This window comes from Macaca thibetana, chromosome 9 (genome assembly GCF_024542745.1).
Source record: "Macaca thibetana thibetana isolate TM-01 chromosome 9, ASM2454274v1, whole genome shotgun sequence".
In the NCBI taxonomy this organism is placed as follows: Eukaryota; Metazoa; Chordata; class Mammalia; order Primates; family Cercopithecidae; genus Macaca; species Macaca thibetana.
Window position 1 is genome coordinate 58876473 of NC_065586.1, and position 19535 is coordinate 58896007.

The following is a 19535-nucleotide window of genomic DNA, read 5'->3' on the forward strand; positions in this document are numbered from 1 at the left end:
CTGAGGCAGGGGAATTGCTTGAACCCAGGAGGGAGAGGTTGCAGTGTGCAGAGATTGTGCCACTGCACTCCAGCCTGGTGACAGAGCGAGACATCATCTCAAAAAAAAAAAAAAAAAGATTCCATGGTTGCTTTCTACCAAACTTTTGAGAAGATATATTTTGTTGAGAGCTTTGGTAATTTAATCAAAGAAATGTTTCTTATGTCTCAAATTAAACCTCATAAAATGGCAATTAAAGGACAAAATAAACTTTCCAAGTACAAAACATAATTCTTCCCAGATGTATGTAAAACTTTATTTCTCTTTCTACAGTAATTCTTCTCCTTTGTCCCCAATAGGTTCTTCTCCCTTACAATTAAGCTCACACATCTTAACAAACAATGAAATTACAAGGACTTTTAGAATATGACAGGCTTGGATTTACTATTTGTGTGATTTGGGCCAGGTTAATAAACCTCTCGAAGCTCCATTTCTTCATCTACAAAACTAAGAAAATGTTCATATTAAAAGATTTTGGGGGATAAGTATGCTAAGTTTAGTGGGCAAAAGGTTAAAGAAAACAGGATATTTAGTCTCAAAGCATGTCCCCCTAAGATATTCATTACAAAAGAAAAAATCAAAATGTTATAGTAGAGAAAATTGACAGACATCACCTTAACCCAGATAGATCAGTTTAGTGACGCTAAAATTAGTGGATAAAACAGAATGCTTCCATAGTCCCAAAGTAGTATCTCCTCCAAGATATTTATTAAATACAATGGGAAAACAGTAACTTTACAGAGGATAAACTAGCAAACACCACCTAAACCTAGTGATCAAAGTTTAGCATCACCAACAATAAGAAACTGTGACACTGTGTACCTCCTTGATATGATGCACCAAGAAAGGAATATCACTTCTGTGGTTTTCCTGCCAAAAATGCCTAATCTCAATGTAATCATGAGAAAACATCAGACAAACTCAAATGGAAGGACATTCTACAAAAGTGATTGACCAGTACTTTTCGAAAGCATAAAGTTCATGAACAACAAGAATGAGGAACTGTCACAGATTAGAAGAGACTAAGGAGACATGACAAATATGCAAATTGGGATTCGATTCTGAAACAGAAAAAGGAAATTAGAGAAAAAACAGTTGAAACCAGAATAAAGCCTGTATATAGTTCAGTTATTGTAGTTCAATGTTAATTTTCTGTTATTCTTTATACTTTGGTTATGTAAGATGTTAATATTAGGGGAAACTGGGTGAAGGGTATGTGGGAATTCTGTACTATTTTTGTATTTTTTCTAAGACTTAAGTTATTTTAAAATAAAAAGTTAAAAATTGTTGTGAGGATGAAAGAAGATGAGGTAAGTGAAATAGCTTAATGCAATATTCAGCATATACTAAGAACTTAAATACTAATTTCTTTCCTCTAATTACTCTCATTTTAATACTCTTTAAAATCGTTACATCTTTAGGTTGCCCCAAAATCTCTAGAAAAGGCTTCAAGAGTTTTGAGTATGGAAAATTCAATTATAGTAGCTATAAGGGAGAAGACAAAGACAGGGAGGAGTAAGAAGTATGAGTTGAAAGCTCATAAAATTGAGATATGAGCTATGTATATAGCTTTAAAGTGCTCATTAAATCTTAACTTCTCTAGTCAGTAGGTACTATTATTATCCCTATTTTATAGATGAAGAACTAAAAGCCATGTATAAAGCTCTAAAGTATTCATTAAGGTAAGGCGTGGTGGCTCATGCCTGTAATCCCAGCACTCTGGAAGGTGGAGGTGGGTGAATCGCTTGAGCCTAGGAATTTGAGACTAGCCTGGGCAACATAGTAAAACTTCATCTCTACAAAAAAATACAAAAATTTGCTGGGTGTGGTGGCATGCGCCTATAGTCCTAGCTACTTAGGAGGCTGAGGTGGGAGGATGGCTTGAGCCTGGGAGACAGAGGTTTCAGGGAGCTGAGATCACACCACTGCATTCCAGCGTGGGCGACAAAGCCAGATCCTGTCTCAAAAAAAAAAAAAAAAAAAAAAAAAAAAAAAAAAAAAAGAGAGAGAGAGAAAAAAAAAATGACACTGGAATTTTGATAGGGATTGCATTGAATCTACAGATTGCTTGAGCCCAGGAGGCAGAGGGTGCAGTGAGCTCAGATCGTACCATTGCATTCCAGCCAGGGCAACAGAGTGAGGCTGTATCAAAACAATCAATCAATCAATCAATAAAATAAAGTACTCATTAAATCTGAACTACTCTAGGCAGTAGGTACTCATACATATCCCTTTTTGTGAATGAAGAAACTGAGTCACAGATGCTAAGTAATGTGCCTAAGGTCATAAATATAAGCAGTGGAGAACAGACTAGCACCCAGAGTCTGACTCCAAGGATAATACACTTAACCATTATTACAGTGCTTCTATAAATGCTAGCAATGTGTTTTTGTTGTTTTTATCACAAAACTATAGCATGTTCATCCTAAACCATTTTCCTACCACATTCACAAATCATTTCTCATCTTGTGTTTAAGTCTGCTATTTTTTCTTAATTAATTTGGCTGATATTTTTACTCCAGAGAATTTCAGTGCTTTTTTTTTTTTTTTTTTTTTGAGATGGAGTTTCGCTCTTGTTGCCCAGGCTGGAGTGCAATGGTATGATCTTGGCTCACTGCAACCTCCGCCTCCTGGGTTCAATCAATTCTCCTGCCTCAGCCTCCCAAGTAACTGGGATTACAGGTGCCCACCACCCCACCCAGCTAATCTTTTTATTTTTAGTAGAGACAGGGTCTCACCATATTGGCCAGGCTGGTCTCGAACTCCTGACCTCAGGTGATTAGCCTGCCTTGGCCTCTCAAAGTGCTGGGATTACAGGCATAAGCCATCGTGCCTGGCTGAATTTTAGTTTTTTGAATTTGAGTTTCAAGGTATTTTTCATTTCTCTCCGGGAGTGGTGGCTCATGCCTGTAATCCCAGCACTTTTGGAGGCTGAGGCAGGCAGATCACGAGGTCAGGAGATCGAGACCATCCTGGCTAACACGGTGAAACCCCATCTCTACTAAAAATACAAAAAATTAGCTGGGCATGTTGGCGGGCGCCTGTAGTCCCAGCTACTCGGGAGGCTGAGGCAGAAGAATGGCTGAACCCGGGAGGCGGAGCTTGCAGTGAGCTGAGATCGCATTACTGCACTCCAGCCTGGGCGACAGAGCAAGACTCCGTGTCAAAAAATAATAATAATAATAATAATAATAATAATAATAAAATAAAAAAAGATATTTTTCATTTCTCAAAGTCATTTTGAAATCTAATCTCCTCTTCCAACATGTTACAATGTGTGAGAGAAAGCTGTGTGGTTTATAGTAAAGAGCACTAGACATAAGAGAACTGAGTTCTGGTTCTGGCTACATAATACATTAGCTATGTGACTCTGAACAAGTCATAGAGCCTTTTTTTTGGGGGAGGTTGGAGTTTCGCTCTTGTTGCCCAGGCTGGTGTGCAATGGCGCGATTTCAGCTCACTGCAACCTCCACATCCTGGTACAAGCAATTCTCCTGCCTCAGCCTCCCAAGTAGCTGGGATTATAGGCATTCGCCACCACACCTGGCTAATTTTTTGTATTTTAAGTAGAGATGGGGTTTCACCATGTTGGCCAGGCTGGTCTCGAACTCCTGACCTCAGGTGATCCACCCACCTTGGCCTCCCAAAGTGCTGGGGTTACAGGCGTGGGAGCCACCACGCCCGGCCATATAGCCTATTTTTTTAAATCTGTTGTTATCTATCTCTCAAGGTTTGTGCAAGTATGAATGTATTAATGATATGTTGGGAAAGGTTTTATAAACTGTGAAGCATTTTATAAATGTAGAATTATGCTTTTATTGTCATTGGTGATCACATTGGATTCCAAGTCAAAGAACATACTCTCTTCATTCTTTTTTTTTTTAAACCTACTTGTATCTTTGAATTGAAGATACATCTCTTTTAGACAGCATATAGTTAGACCTTAGTTTTTTAATCCAGTCTGAGAATGTCTGCCTTTTTATATTATTTACTCCAGATTAACATTATTATTAATATAGTTGAATTAATATCTGCCATTAGCTATTTGTTTTCCATATGTCATATTTTAAAAAATATGTTCTATCCCTTCTTTACTGCCTTGTTTTATATGAAATAGGTATTTTCCAACGTAGCATTTTAATTTTTTTAAAAAATTTTTTCTGTTACACACAACTTTATTATTTTGGTAAAACTACATTTCATTTTAATTACTAGTAGTGTTACTATTACTAGAAATTTTTTTTTAAAATCATACTTTAATTTCTGGGACACATGTACAGAACGTGCAGGTTTGTTACAGAGGTATACACGTGCCATGGTGGTTTGCTGCAGCCATCAACCTGTCATCTACATTAGTTATTTCTCCTAATGATATCCCTCTTCTAACCCTCCACCCCCCGACAGACCCCAGTGTATGACGCTGCCCTCCCTGTGTCCATGTGTTCTCATTGTTCAATTCCCACTTATGAGTGAGAACATGTGGTGTTTGGTTTTCTGTTCCTGTGTTAGTTTGCTGAGAATGATGGTTTCTAGCTTCATCCATGTCCGTGCAAAGAGCATGAACTGGATTCCTCAAGGATCTAGAACAAGAAATACCATTTGATTCAGCAATCCCATTACTGGGTATATACCCATAGGATTATAAATCATTCTAATATAAAGACACATGCCCACATATGTTTATTGCAGCACTATTCACAATAGCAAAGACTTGGAACCAACCCAAATGCCCATCAATGATAGGCTGGATAAAGAAAAATCTTCATTCTATTTTTAACCAGCTGATTATACGAAGGTTAAGCAATCCTGTCACAGTCTACCTAGTTCTGTAGAAAACCAGTTGTAGTGTTTCCACACATTGAGTCATCTAGCCGTACCATTTTGTTTTGTTTTCCAAATAGAAACTCCTTTAATAGTTATGCTGTTTATATGATGTGTCAGTGCCAGCTTGATCTCATATTCCCTCCCCACTCACTCCATTCCAGTCACACTGGCCTTCTGTCAGTTCCTGGAGTACTTAGTACATTAAGTACTCTCTCGTTCAGAGGCTTTTATAGTCCTGTTCTTTCTGTTTGAAATTTGTTTTGCTGTTTGTCTTGCTTTTTTTTTTTTTGTCATTGCTAGATATTCATATTTTTAGGGTCATTCCATAGCCATCATACCTAAAATAGGAACCCTTCCCACATTCTCTTTCATGGTACACTCTCTGGTCACTTCCACCTTGTCTTGGGGTCTATCAAAGTGGTATGGTACTAGCTTATCGCTTTCCCTTAACTGAACTGCTAAAATTGTCCTCTTTTCGGGTTCAGGCACCTACAAAAAAACACTACACTCTCTTAGCCAGCAGCGCCTGATTTAGGCTCTTATTTTCAGAAACTCTGAAACTCTGGGTGATCATTCATTGCATTATTTATATTTGTGAAGAACACAGGAACCTAAAAATCACCTAAGGTAATTCTTTGGTAATCAACACCGCCTGAATACATTCTCTGTAGACCTTCTACCCATGCTAATCAATGAAACTTTCTGTGATGATGTATATGTTCTATCCTGCATTAACCAATAAAGTAGTCACTAGCTACATAGTCTATAGAGTACTCAATATGTGCCTAGTATGACTGAAGGACTGAATTTAAAATTTTACACTTGATCTTAGCCAAAAGGCCGAAAAGCGATGAATTTTAAATTTTATTTAATTTTAATTAATCCTAATTTAAATAGCCACATGTGGCTAGTAGATCCTATATTGGATAGCACAATTCCATACTTTTCTCTTTCAGCAGTGTGAGATGAAAGAATCCTCATTGGTCAGAGAAAGACTACAAGTCTAGGATCTTCTGGGTAGTCAGGGGTTATGGAAGAAGTGAAAAAAGGGAAAAGGATTGCATTGTTTCCCCTGTGGGCAGAAGTATTATTCTTAGAGATCTAAAATTAAAAAAAAAGAAAATTTGTTACTTGGGGTAAAATGAAATAAATAATCCAATAGAGAAGGTATGAATTCTCATCATTTGGCATTTACTCAGTTGCAGACACAATGAAAATACAGAGAACATATATATATATTTAGGTTTTGAGGTGTTTTCTTTTTTTTAATCAATTTTCAATAGTTTAAAAAAGGTTTTATAATGAAACATGCTTTTGAGCACCTTATTTTTATTTATGTTCTAAAAATACGAACATTAATCAGTTCAGTTCAGCTCAAGAAAAGCTAGATTTAAAAACACACTCCAGTCTGAACTGATTTTCTAGAATAATAAAAGGCCTTATAAAACTTTTTACCCCAAGAATTGTCATTTTAAATTCTTAGCAGGTCTGTCATTTAAATCAGGCACTATGCAATTTTCCATCATATATATATATATATATATATGTATATATATATATATATATATAAAAATCCTCTCTCTTCTGCTTTGTGTTCTGCCCAGCTCCAGTTTTTATCTCATTCTCTAGTGCCCTCCTAAGCTGCTGCTTCTAACTGAAAATTACCCAATTCAGTTTAAAGATTTTTTTAAAAATAAAGATTATTTAAAATTTGCAGAGAAGCTAACCAGAATAATAATAAATAAATAAAAAAAAAACAATGCCAGTGAGAATATTTCCTGATGAATAAACACTGGTTATTTTAAGATGCGCTTGGATTGGTCTGTCAGCAGCCAGATCACTAGTGGCAATACTCAGTGGCTTTTGGAACTGATTGGGATTTATAGTAGAAAATGAGGGTAGGACAACGGCACTGATGGAAGGAAAAAACACTCACCTTTCCTTTCTTTTAATCTTTTCACTTCTTTCTTCTCATTCATGCTCCAAATTTAGAGTCAAAATTAAAGTTAGGAGGGATAAACTGTAGATTTTTGTCTAGTTTGTCATACTAGCCAAGAGTATTAACGCATTTTCACACAGAAAACTATTAAGATAAAGTGATTTACTTTTGTTTTATTCCTTAAGATACCACGTTTCAAACCTATGCTTTCCCATTTCTGTCTAATGGCCTAGGAAACTTTAGTGACATTATAAAATCATTGAATTTCTCTAGATAGTGTTCCATACATGGATTACATTTGATTAAAAATACCTATTTGAGGGTACCCTGCTCATGGTTCAAATATATTCTGCAATGCTTGTGATGGTTTTGGGAATCTATGAAGAGACACATCAAGACACTATGTGCTTTATTTAATCTAACATATCACTGTCAATATCACTGACAGAGCAGTTTTGCTATGTCAGGAGGTAATAAGGTATGTGATTATAATCATTATCATTTTGCTTATATGCTGTAATCAATTATGGCAGATTTATGGCAAAAACAATTCTAGAATCAGTAAGTAAGAACTAATGGAAAGGTTAATACAGTGCTAGTTAGTAGAAAATAGAAAAAGTAGTTTGTTTCTATGACTGAATGTAAACCAGGCATATGAAAAGCAAGTAGCTCAAGGGGGAAATAAAAGTATTAATCAGGCTTAATAAACTATTTTTTAAAAACTGCTATGTAGACACTACAGGATCATGATTATTTGTTACACAAGTTATATTTCTAAGTATCTACAAAATTGGTTATTTTATAGAACCAAAAATACATTTTTTATGGTAATACAGTAAACTGACAGGATACAAATGTATATTCTGAAAGTTTTTTTCTATGGGGAATTCTGATGTATCAACATATAATATAATTTTTTAAATATTAAAACTTAAAATAAATAAAACTTTAAAAAACTCCTGAAAAGTTTTATTTATAGTCTTATGATCAAAACATTTGACTTTTTAATTGAATATTCCCGTGATTACATTTTGTTCTACATATAATTACCATTTTGGGAAATTAAAACGTGAAACTTAAATTAGAAAAAAACCCACCACTTGGAAATCCTTTTTCTGTATGTGACTTAACCCTAGATTTACTATAATATGGTAAAGCACAAAAGAGCAAACTTGTAAGAAACTATCGCAGTTCCTAATAATTGAATACTGAGAAGCAAAGTTTTCCTATTCTGGAGTAGTTCTTTTATAGGATCTTTCAAATGGAGTGTCTGTATCACATGTTCCTTGCCTTCCTCTATGAAGGGGAAGCTCTATGTCTGGTTTGTCAAGTCTGATGACATGAATAACATGCACATGTATTACTTTGTTGCTTGATAATCTGCCTTTACTACATTTAAACAAGAGTTTCACAAACTCACATAATATCTTTCTCTAGAGTTCAAAGTGAGCTTACTAGTCCTTACCAATACTATCCAATCACCACTCACCTCTTCCCTACTTGATAGACAATACTGAATAAGCAAATAAAAAGAAAGTTCCTACATTTCGGCTGTGGTTAGATTAAATTTTTAAAAATTACTACCCTGAAACATTTTAAGTTGCTGTAAGAACACAGCATTCTACATAGTTCACTCAATAAATATCATAGTCATAAAAGACTCCAACTTAGTTAATTCTCTGTCAGTTAACCTGGGTTCATATTAGTCAGTGTTTTCTAACAATCAGTTGGAAGAGGGGTATTATACAGATAAAAAACATGGTTATCTCAATTTTGCCAACAACGACCACATGGAGTTTTGAATCTTGACAGGATAATACTTGTATCAGGAAAACAGAATTAGGACCTAGACATTAAATCCAATTATTGATATTTTATTTCAGAAAATGTGTGTATATTTTATGCTACCTCCCTCTCCCCAGAAAAAAAGAGGGAGAGAGAAGAAAAGATAGGTTCAAACAGTAAGTTTATAAAAGCAGGATTTAAATTAATCAGTTCCTAACAACTGTTAAGTACAACCTTTTAGAAATTAATTTGCATAATGATAATCTACATGTGATGGGGCTGAAATTATTTAAATGACATTATATTTCATTATTTGGTCTTGTTCCACCACTGCGTTAGCAGTGAATCCTTATGAAATGTAATGCAGCTAATGAGGTAGCTTTTTAACTGAACAAACTGACAGGCCCCGTATCTGCAGAGGCAGCTTGAAACCGTGCCCAACCTCTTGGCTTCCCAAGAGGCTTTTCAAAATTCAATAAATAACATCTGTAGGCGATGTTGGGTGCAGACCTAGCAGAGTGCGTCATAACACTGTGCTGGCAGAACAAAGAAACCATGACGACTGCCAAGTTTCCATGGCAACTGCTGCGAGGCTCTGAGAGTATAATAGCACATCAATCACTGTCCAAAAGAACTTCATTATCAGCTAGAAAAAACCTTTAGGATCTGTTTAGTGTGCAATTGTGGGTTAACTCACCTCAAAGCCTTGCTCTCTAGCAAAAGTGGCAGCTTCCTGAAATAAAAAAAAAAAGAACAGTTAATTATAAAGTGCTCGGTAATGAAGAAATAATCCATTTTTTGAAACTCATTCAGTCTTCTTTTTTATACAATTATCTCAATATACCCACATAGTTCAATTTTTATTCTTACAGCAATAAAGATTTCTTTTTTCCCTTGGAATAATAATAATAATAAAAAGGCAGCCTAATGTCAACACACTTCACAAGTTGGAATAAAGAAGATGTAGTACATGTTTTTACTGTAGCTGCCACAGTGAGTTCAGGTGTTCTGACCTCAGCAAAGAAAGACAATCCAAGGAATATGCTGGTGGTTGTGTTTTTAATTAAAACAATACCTCTCAAAAAGCTCTTATGTAGAGAAGAATGCCTGCTAATAAATGTATAAATTCAGAAAAATCATCTTTTTGCAATCCTCATAATGAAACTTACGCAGGCAAGGATCCTCAGTAGATGTTAAATTCATTGGGTAAAAAGGATGATAGAAAACTGGGTATTTCCATGGAATCAAAGTATCTCAGATTTTATGCTGGTCACGGGAGCAAAGCATAACTTTATAATGGAAGGATCAAGCTGTCATCACTTTAACCCAGTGATCGATGCTATCACTTATCATCACTAATAGTGGGATCACCAAATATTCTTTGCCTTCTGTTATGATGCAGTGTGAAGTTCACAGCATCACCTATAAAGTATTCTGACTTAAATACTTAAACATGAATTAATCAAAACCTTAGTCCAGTAACTTGCAGCCTATAAGAAATACAGAGGATAGGGGAACAAGTTAAAGTATATACAGAAAAAGCAATTGAAAAAATTTCTAGGGTAGGATATTCTGCAGGACAACTAGCTTAATGTTTTTAACAAGTCAATGTAATGATAAAGTAGAAAAGGGAAAATGACCAAGAACAATGTATAAACCTTAATTGGTTTATACAAACTAGCTACAAATGATATTTTTGGGACAAGGGGAGAAATCTGAATCTGAAATGGAAATTAGATAATATTAGGAATTATCAGGTTGATTTTAAAAGTCCTTAATTCTTATGATGAATCCTGAGGTATTTAGGAATGAAAATGTCATGATATATGTAATTTATTTTAGAATACTGCAGACAAAAATTAAAGTGAAGCAAAAGTGACAAAATGTTAACAAGTGTTAAATCTAGGTGTATGTGCTATGTAGGGGTTCAATGTCTCTTTTTTTGTTTGAATTTTTTTATAATAAACAGTCCAAAAATCCTCTTTAATATAAGATGACAGGGTAACAATAGTTGAGCATTAAAAATACATATGGTTAAAAAATTTTAGTACACAAAGTTCTTCTAGATTTTAAATATCTCAAGGACACCATCTGATGATTATTATATACCCTAAGGCTCTTATAACAGGTTACTGAATGACAAAAATACATATGTGTAATGAAATCCTTTCCTTTTCTTTACTCTTTGTGCATATACTTTAATTTTGGGACTGATAGAAAGGGAGGCAATATTACTTTTCAACTCTACTTCCCTCTTGAAAAAAAAAAAAACTGCAGACAACTGTCAAGAGTCTCTACATCTTAACTTACATTCTTCCAAAATTATCTTTGCCAAGAGATATTAATAGAAGGATGGGATTTGAGCCTGAGTAGTGAGCAGATCCAACTCAACTAAAACGACTGCAGCATCAAGCCATGTAAGGCAGAAAGTATAGTCAGTGTCTTCAGCAGAAATTTGGGAAGACATTGGGAAAAAAATACATGTATGCACCTATGGTCCAATGTACTGATAACCTATAGGTTAGAGAACCATTTTGAGGATTTAGAAAGGTCAAAATGTATGATTACAGCTAAACACTGAAGTCAACAGAAAGTGTTAAGCTGAAAGTACAACTCCTTACGCTATTTACTAGAGAAACATAAGCCTGACCAAGTTAGCCTTAGTTCATGTAGACAAAAATAAGCAAATAAATATTGATCTTGACAACTGGTCAATTTGTGCAAGCAAGGTTAGAGCTTTGTACATCACATAGTCAATAACATTTGCTGGCTGCGATATCAAGGAATAGGATAAGGTTCAGAAGCTATTGATGTAGTGCTTCCCAAGCTGTCACTCTGAACCAAGCAAATTCTTACATGAAAAAGACAACAAAAAAGCTATACTAGAACCACTTATTTATATTCATCAGAGACATGAGAGAACCCCTGGGGACTGTAAGACAAAGTTCAAAGGAAGAATCTGTAGGACTAAAATTGCACTAAGCCATAAACACTCAAAATTCACATATAGTAAAATTTTTTTAATGTCCAGTTTTGCTCATACAAATAAATTAACTGTAAAAAATTATGTGTGTGTGTGTGTGTGTATATATATATATATATATTTTTTTTTTTTTTTTTTTTTTTGAGACGGACTTTTGCTCTGGTAGCCCTGGCTGTAGTGCAGTGGTACGATCTTGGCTCACTGCAACCTCCGTCTCCTGGGTTAAAGCGATTCTCCTGCCTCAGCCTCCCGAGTAGCTGGGACTACCCACCATGCCTAGCTAATTTTGTAATTTTAGCAGAGACAGGGTTTCACCATGTTGGTCAGGCTGGTCTCGAACTCCTGACCTCAGGTGATCCGCCTGCCTTGGCCTCCCAAAGTGCTGGGATTACAGGTGTGAGTTACTGTGCCCAGCCCAAAAAAATTATTTTTAAAAATTAACTGTGATCTGTTATGGTATGGAGCTAATTGCAAGAAGACACATATATAAATGTCAAATTATTATCTTTTAAGGAAACCAGGCCCTAGGACACTTCCATGTCTGTAAACTATTTCAAGCAGCAACATATTTCTGACTGAGGAAAGATGTACTTAAGAAAAGTCAACTCAATTTTCTGTCTTAGTGCCCCCTCACACAGGTTTGCTGAGCTGTACCCTATCACCAGAAAAGCTAAGCTTGTTGTTCTGTGGCTTAAAATGATCTTATCTTCTGACTTCCTCCCACCTTCCTTTGATCTTGGACTGGTGCCCCAAGTCACTCCATTAGAGAAGGCAGCTGGCTCATATCACTGCAGACTTTCCCACAGCTAACCTCTGATCTGAAGGTGTTTGTAGATACAATGATGGAACAACATTTATTTTTCCCTGTCAGCAAAACAAACAAAACAACACGAGGGAACAGTTTGACCCAGTAAGAATTTTAAGCAGAATTTTAGTTGTCAGATTCATGACATGCAGAGGCAGAAAGAAAAGGCATGAGGTCAGAAAGTAAGCAAGAAAGAATAGGCATAGATGGTGGGCAGAAGAGTAAGACAGGTTCCAAATATCAGAGGTAATTCCAAGTGAACTGATGGCACTAAATTGAAAAGGACTTTTTAGTGTGCCTTGGCAGTAAAAGTGAGAAAAGAAAACAAGCAAGTCCCCATCTGTGCTGCCCCAGGGCGCCTTGTACTGAGTTTCACAAATCTAATGAAGCAGTCAGGTTAAAATCCAACCACAGAGTGGATGTGACATGTGGAGAACAGCTCGGGTTAGAATAGAAAAGCAGGGCGGTTCCTAATGCAGGTGATTATCCATGTGATAATCATTATATTTACAGGCTTTCCATTTTAGATCTGACATCAAAAATCACAAAGGAGGAGGGATTAAGGAAATAAACAACCGACACAGAGGCTTTCCTGCTCCCCTGAGAGTATAGCACTTTCATTCATGCATGACAAGCAACAAAAGCAAAACTAAACAGGCCAGGAAAGAGTATTTCTAAGAAGGATGGATTTCACATTAACACTTTTTTTCCATTTTGATAACTTTCACTATTATTCAGTTTCTCAGTCAGGTCACATTTTCAGAATCAGTTCTCATTGTTGTCTATGCTATAATACAGTATCATTTTTGGTTTACAATGAATGATACTCACATAATATGTCCTTTACAACAACAGAGCCATTTCTTCCTTCCTGGAATTGAGTGTTGTGAATAAAATGACATATAATTAAAGTCTTAGACTCTCATCTATACCACACCACTTAGGTTTTGCAGTAGGCTTGCTTTTTCAGCAACCAGGGTAAAAGGGTGCTGGTAAAACAACAACCAAATATAGTTTTTGAATGGAGGTTAGGGAAAAACTATGTTAATCAGGTTAATGAAAACTATGGAATACTTACATTAAGAGCTAAAGGGATTAGCAAGCCACTATTAAAAAGCACAATCCTGAGATTACACAGGAAAGGAAAGAAACTCAAGTGCATGTTTGTGTATATGAAAGACAACTATGGAGGAGAAAACTTTCTCTGCATTTCGTCTGATAACACAAGTTCTTACTTATAAAGTAGAATTATCTATAATCAGTATTAAACTAAAACCATAACTTGCCCATACTCACTGCAATTCCAATTGTTGAAACACAAACAATATAGAAATACAATGATTTCTGTATATTGACAAGCCAAGGGGAAATGGAGCCACCAGACCAGGTCTGTTTTTTTACTTTGCTTGTTCATCTCTCCATGCAACAAACATTTACCTCCTAAGTGTAGTTTTAGGCTGCCAGCATCTGTGTACAGTTGTGTCATTGCTACAGCTGTTGCAGGCCTTATGATATTAGACTTTGACTCAGTAATACTATAACTCCTAAATGGAGTGGTATAGGTGAGAGTTTAAGACAGGGGGGTGTCTGTCTCTCTTTCTCTCTCTCTCTCTGTATAAAAATCTCTGTATAATAAAAATTCATATAATTGTATATAAATTTAGAGGTATAATATTCTCTTTGAATGGCTTTAAGCACAACATAGTACTGGTCAGGAGGCAATCATAGCCAATGGAAAGAGTACAGGATCTAGAATCAAAAGGCTTACACTAAGGTCCCAGTTTTACAGATTATTTGCTATGTAATCTTGAGCTAGTCATTCAGTATATCAATTTCTTCATCAATAAAACTGGGGTTAACAATACCTATTTCATTGCATTGTTGTTAGGAATAAATGAAATACTTTATGTGAAACTGAAATCATTTTGCCTATTGAATTCAAGTACTTGTTAAGATCTCAGGATAAATAAGAGAGTGTCAGAGCACCTAGAGTACATTTAATGATCTGTCCTATCTGTGGATTATATGTGTAGAAGGCAGTCTTCAAAATGGTTGCCAATGATCCTTGAACCTGGTATTCAAATCCTTCTACATTCTCCTCCCCTTGAATGTGCTCTAGACCTAATGACTTGCTTTAACAAATATATGACAAAAGTGATGGTATGTTTTGCTCATCTTCTTGATAACATGCCTTCTCTCTCTGAGCCCTCACTCTAGGAGAAATAAATTGCAGTGTTGTAAGGACTATGGAGAGGTACATGATCAATAATCAGTGAGGATCTGAAGTCTGTGATCAGATACGAGTGGGCTTGGAAGAAGATCCTCCCCTAGCTGAACAGCAAGATGACTACAAACCTGGTTGACACCTTTATTAAAAGTCTTATGAGAGCCAGAGGCACCAAGCTAAGTGAGCAGTGCCTGGATTCCCTATCCCACATTTTATATATGAGGTTAACAAGAAAAATTCAGATAATTTCACATTCAAATTACATTAATAAAATCTTCAAAGTGGCCAGGTGCAGTGGCTCATGCCTGTAATCCCAACATTTTGGAAGGCTGAGGTGGGAGGATTGCTTGTGTCCAGGAATTTGAGACATGCCTGGGCAACATAGCAAGACCCCATCTCTTCAAAACAACAAAAACCGAAACTTCAAAGCAAGTGTGGTTGGCAGATCAGAGGGTAAGCAAATTCTGGAAAGAAAATTTAGATATATGCTATCTCAATGGCTTTGTATACCTGATTGTGGTCAACCATTTCTTCAACACAGATTAACCAGGAGATATTATCTTTGCATGAAATTTAAGTTTCAATTCACGATGTCTTCTGTTATTCTGAAGCAATGATTGTGTTTCTGACACTAAAATATGAGTATTAAGTAGTGCTAGAATCCTCAGGTGAGAAAAACAATACTGAGTCAAAGTCTCCTACCACTAGAATGTCTGCAACAGCTGTAGCAGTGACATAACTCTAAGTCATGCTGAAATTTAACAATAAAGAACTATCCACTGTGTATTTCTTTTCATACAATATATCATAACATAAAGATTTATATTGCTAAAGCCTCTAAATATTTTCTCATGCTGTCCTTCAAACTATGAGTTACCTTTACTTTATGTTATCTATCAAATCATTTATATACTTTCTTATGATACCACATTAGTATTATACTATTTTAACTTATGCATTATTTCTGATAAGGAAAAATTTTAATTTGTAAATAAAGTAACTGAAGGTTGGAGAAAATTGTTGCATAAAATGTGAGTCTGGGAACCCCTTTTAAAAGAAATTTCATTCACAAAAGTATCTCTACTAGCTTTTCCAAGGAATATATCATATAACTTTTTGGAGATTTTCAACCTGTGCTCTGACATTTATTACCATATGCTTCCCGTCTACAGAATGCTGAATAAAAATATTATTTAACATTTTATTGAGTGCCAAAAACTCTATGGGGCAATGTATAACTATAAAGACACTCCTGCCTCTATCCAATAGGTTTATAATAAAAATTAGATAGACAGTATATAAATTATACCTCAATAAACATAACTGAAAAAAACATTAAGCAGCCAAAACACAGGCAAAAAAAAAAAAGTTTAGTTTACAAGAAACTTAACTGTTTCACAAAGTGATTTATTAACTGACTTGTCTATTCTAGCAAGGAGAGTTGTTCATTCCCACTTTTAAGCATACTTTATCTGGTAACTAAAGAACAAATTAAGTTACGAAAAAGTATTTCATCAAAATGTAAGACAGATGAGTTACTTAGACTAACTTCTTTCAGAACAACCCAAGTTTTTGGTATTAAAGAACAAGAAGAAAGAGGCTAGGATAAGAAAAATGTTAGGATAGTAGCCCTATTATTGGGAATTTTATTTCCATTTTTATTTTTATTTTTTGAGATTGGGTCTCACTCTGTTGCCCAGGCTGGAATAGTGGCAGGATCATGGCTTATTCCAGCCTCAACCTCCCAGGCTCAGGTGTTCCTCACACCTCAGCCTCCCAAATAGTTGGCACTACAGGTATGCACCATCATGCTCAGCTAATTTTTGTATTTTTTTTGTAGAGACAGGGTTTTGCCATGTTGCCCAGACAGGTTATTTCCATTTTTAATGAGATAATATGTAGTTCGCATAAATAAGACATTCAACAAATGTCAATTCTTTTCCTTTCTATTATTTGATTCTCACAAAACCCCTAAAAATTAGCATTACTTTTATCTTACAGATGAAAATTTGAAGGTTCAGAGAGATTCAAGTATGTCCAAGACCATACAGCAGGTAATTGTTATAGGCAGCATTTAGATCTGAGGCTTTCTGAATGGTCTCCTGCTGATGAACTCTTTCAGGTTTTGCACATCTGAAAAAGTATTCTGCTTTTGTTTTTGAAAGGTATTTTCACTGGATCTAGAATTCTGGGTTAATAATCTCTTTCCTTCTGTGTTCCAAGATCTAGCTTGCATTGTTTCTGTTGAGGAGACTGCTGCTATTCTTATCTTTGTTTCTCTGTATGTAATGTTTGTTGTTGTTGTTGTTTTAGAAACCTAGCTACTTTAAGGTTTTTTTCTTTATTACTGATCTTAAGCAATTTGATTATGTGCCTTGGTGTAGCTTTTCGGTGTTTCTTCTGCTTTTGGTTTGTTGAGCTTTTTGGATCTGTGGGTTTACAGTTACTATCAAATTTGGGAAAATTTCAGCCCTTATGTCTTCAAATATTTTTTCTGTCACCTGCCCCATCCCTAGTCTCTATATATTTGATCACCTGAAGTTGTCCCACAGCTCACAGCTACACTGCTTGTTTTTCTAGTCTTTTTTTCCCTCTAGGTGTTTCATTTTGAATAGTTTCTATTGCTGTCTTCAAGATCCTTAATCTTTTCTTCTGCAGTGCCACATCTTATCCAGTGTACTTTTCACCTCAGACATGGTATTTTTTATTTCTAGAAATTAGGTCTTTTTTACATTTCCCACATCACTCTTTAATAGGATCATGTTTTTATTTACCTTCTTGAAATACAGAATATATTTAGAAATGCTGTTTTAATATCTTTGTCAACAAATCCTAATATCTGTATCATCTCTGAATCCATTTCTATTAATATTTCTCATTATGGGTTGTATTTTCCTGCTTCTTTGCATGAATGGTTATATATACATACATGTGTATGTGTGTATTTATTATTGATTGACTGAGACACGGTCTTGCTATGTTGCACAGGCTGGCCTCAAAATCCTGGGCTCAAGCTATCCTCTTGTTTCTGCCTCTTAAGTAGCTAGAAACTACAAGCATTTGTCATTGTGCTTGGCTTACTTATTTACTTTTTAACAATGCCTTTCTCAGGGAATGAAAGGTAATTTTTGATTGGATGACAGATATTATGAATTTTGTGTTTTGGATGCTGAATATTCTATTAGTCCATTTTCATGCTGCTGATAAAGACATATCCAACACTGGGTAATTTACAACAGAAAGAGGTTTATTTGGACTTACAGTTCCACGTGGCTGGGGAAGCCTCACAGTGATGGTGGAAGGCAAAGAGGAGCACGTCACATCTTTCGTGGATGGCAGCAGGCAAAGAGAGAGAGCTTGTGCACTCCTTTTTTTTTTTTTTAGATGGAGTTTTGCTCTTGTTGCCCAGGCTGAAGTACAATGGCGTGATCTCAGCCCACTGCAATCTCTGCAGTGTTCAAACAATTCTCTCTGTCTCAGCCTCTCAAGTAGCTGGGATTACAGGCGTGTACCACCATGCCTGGCCAATTTTGTATTTTTAATAGAGATGGGGTTTCACCATGTTGGTCAGGCTGGTTTTGAATTCCTGACCTCAAGTGATCCACCTGCCTCGGACTCCCAAAGTGCTGGGATTACAGGTGTGAGCCACCGTGCCTGGCCAGGAACTCCTCTTTTCAAAACCATCAGATCTCATGAGACTTATACACTATCATGAGAACAGCACGGGAAAGACTTGTCCCCATGATTCAATTACCTCCCAGTGGGTCCCTCCCACAACATGTGGGAATTCAAGGTGAGATGTGGATGGGGACACAGCCAAACCATCTCAAATAATTTGTTTCTCATTATATATTTTTGAGGTTTATTCTGAAATTCAGTTGGTTACTCAAAAACAACTTGATTCTTTACAAGCTTATTTATAAGCTTTGCTAGGTGAGATGAGAGCAGCTCTTAATCTAGAGCTAATCTTGTCTCCAACTGATGTAATATTCTTTTGAGTACTAAAAAAGATGTCCAATTTATTAGAGGCTTTTCCACTGTGATTACTGGGGCTGTAAACTATTACTAATCTTATCTGAGTTCAGGAAATGTTCTGCTTATTCCTTTCCAGTGGTTTTATCCCTGTCCCTGAGTAGTTTCCTAGCATACTTATGCGGGTCAGTACTTGGCTTAAAAATCAAGGGGGAGCCCTCTGCAGATATCCAGTGTGTGTGCTCTATGTCTGTGAAGCTCTGCCTTCTCTGGCACTGTCTTATGCACATTCTAGCCACCTTGACTTTGTCTCCACTCAGTTGGGCCACTAGGTTCTGCTTTGGATCTCCTTCCTGCAGACTGCAGACTGGAAGCTATCTAGGCAGAATGCTATGGAAATTGTAGGGATGCCTCACTCATTTTCTCTCAGGGATCACTGCCCAGTATTGTCTAATGTCTAAAAACTCTTGTGTTATATACCTTGTCTGGTTTTTGCATTGTTTGAGAAGGGAGGATAAATCTGGCCACTCTTACTCCATTACATCCCACAGAAGTTCAGTGTGGATCCATTTTAAAGTATAGATGCTGAAAGATCCTGGCATATTCAATGAGTCTGTAATAATTTATTAGTTTAAAAAAATGTATCAGGCCAAAGACAAGACCAATTGATCAGATATATTAAATGTGTCTTACCTTGTTCTTTACATATTTTTTTTTTTTTAGACAGGGTCTCACTCTGTTGCCCAGGCTGGAGTGCAGTGACATGCTCTCAGCTCACTGCAACCTCTGTCTCCCCGGTTCAAGTGATTCTCATGCCCCAGTCTCCCTAGAAGGTGGGACTGCAGACACGTGCCACCACACCCGGCTAATTTTTGTATTTTCAGTAGAGATGGGGTTTCGCCATGTTGGCCAGGCTGGTCTTTAACTCCTGATCTCAGGTGATCCACTTGCCTCGGCCTCC

General features: G+C 36.2%; 2 protein-coding genes across 4 annotated transcripts in view; one reads left to right on the forward strand and one right to left on the reverse strand.

Moving 5' to 3' along the window:
- CAMK2G (calcium/calmodulin dependent protein kinase II gamma) overlaps positions 1 to 19535 on the forward strand; it is a 1229125-nt gene that overhangs the window by 442166 nt on the left and 767424 nt on the right. The window lies entirely within an intron of this gene.
- The window catches only part of ADK (adenosine kinase), a 711694-nt gene that overhangs the window by 115862 nt on the left and 576297 nt on the right, over positions 1 to 19535 (reverse strand). For all 3 annotated transcript variants that reach the window (XM_050803506.1, XM_050803508.1, XM_050803507.1), the window contains one exon: positions 9285 to 9320. In XM_050803506.1, coding sequence (XP_050659463.1) covers positions 9285 to 9320 — 36 coding nt within the window. The remainder of the gene's footprint in view (positions 1 to 9284; positions 9321 to 19535) is intronic.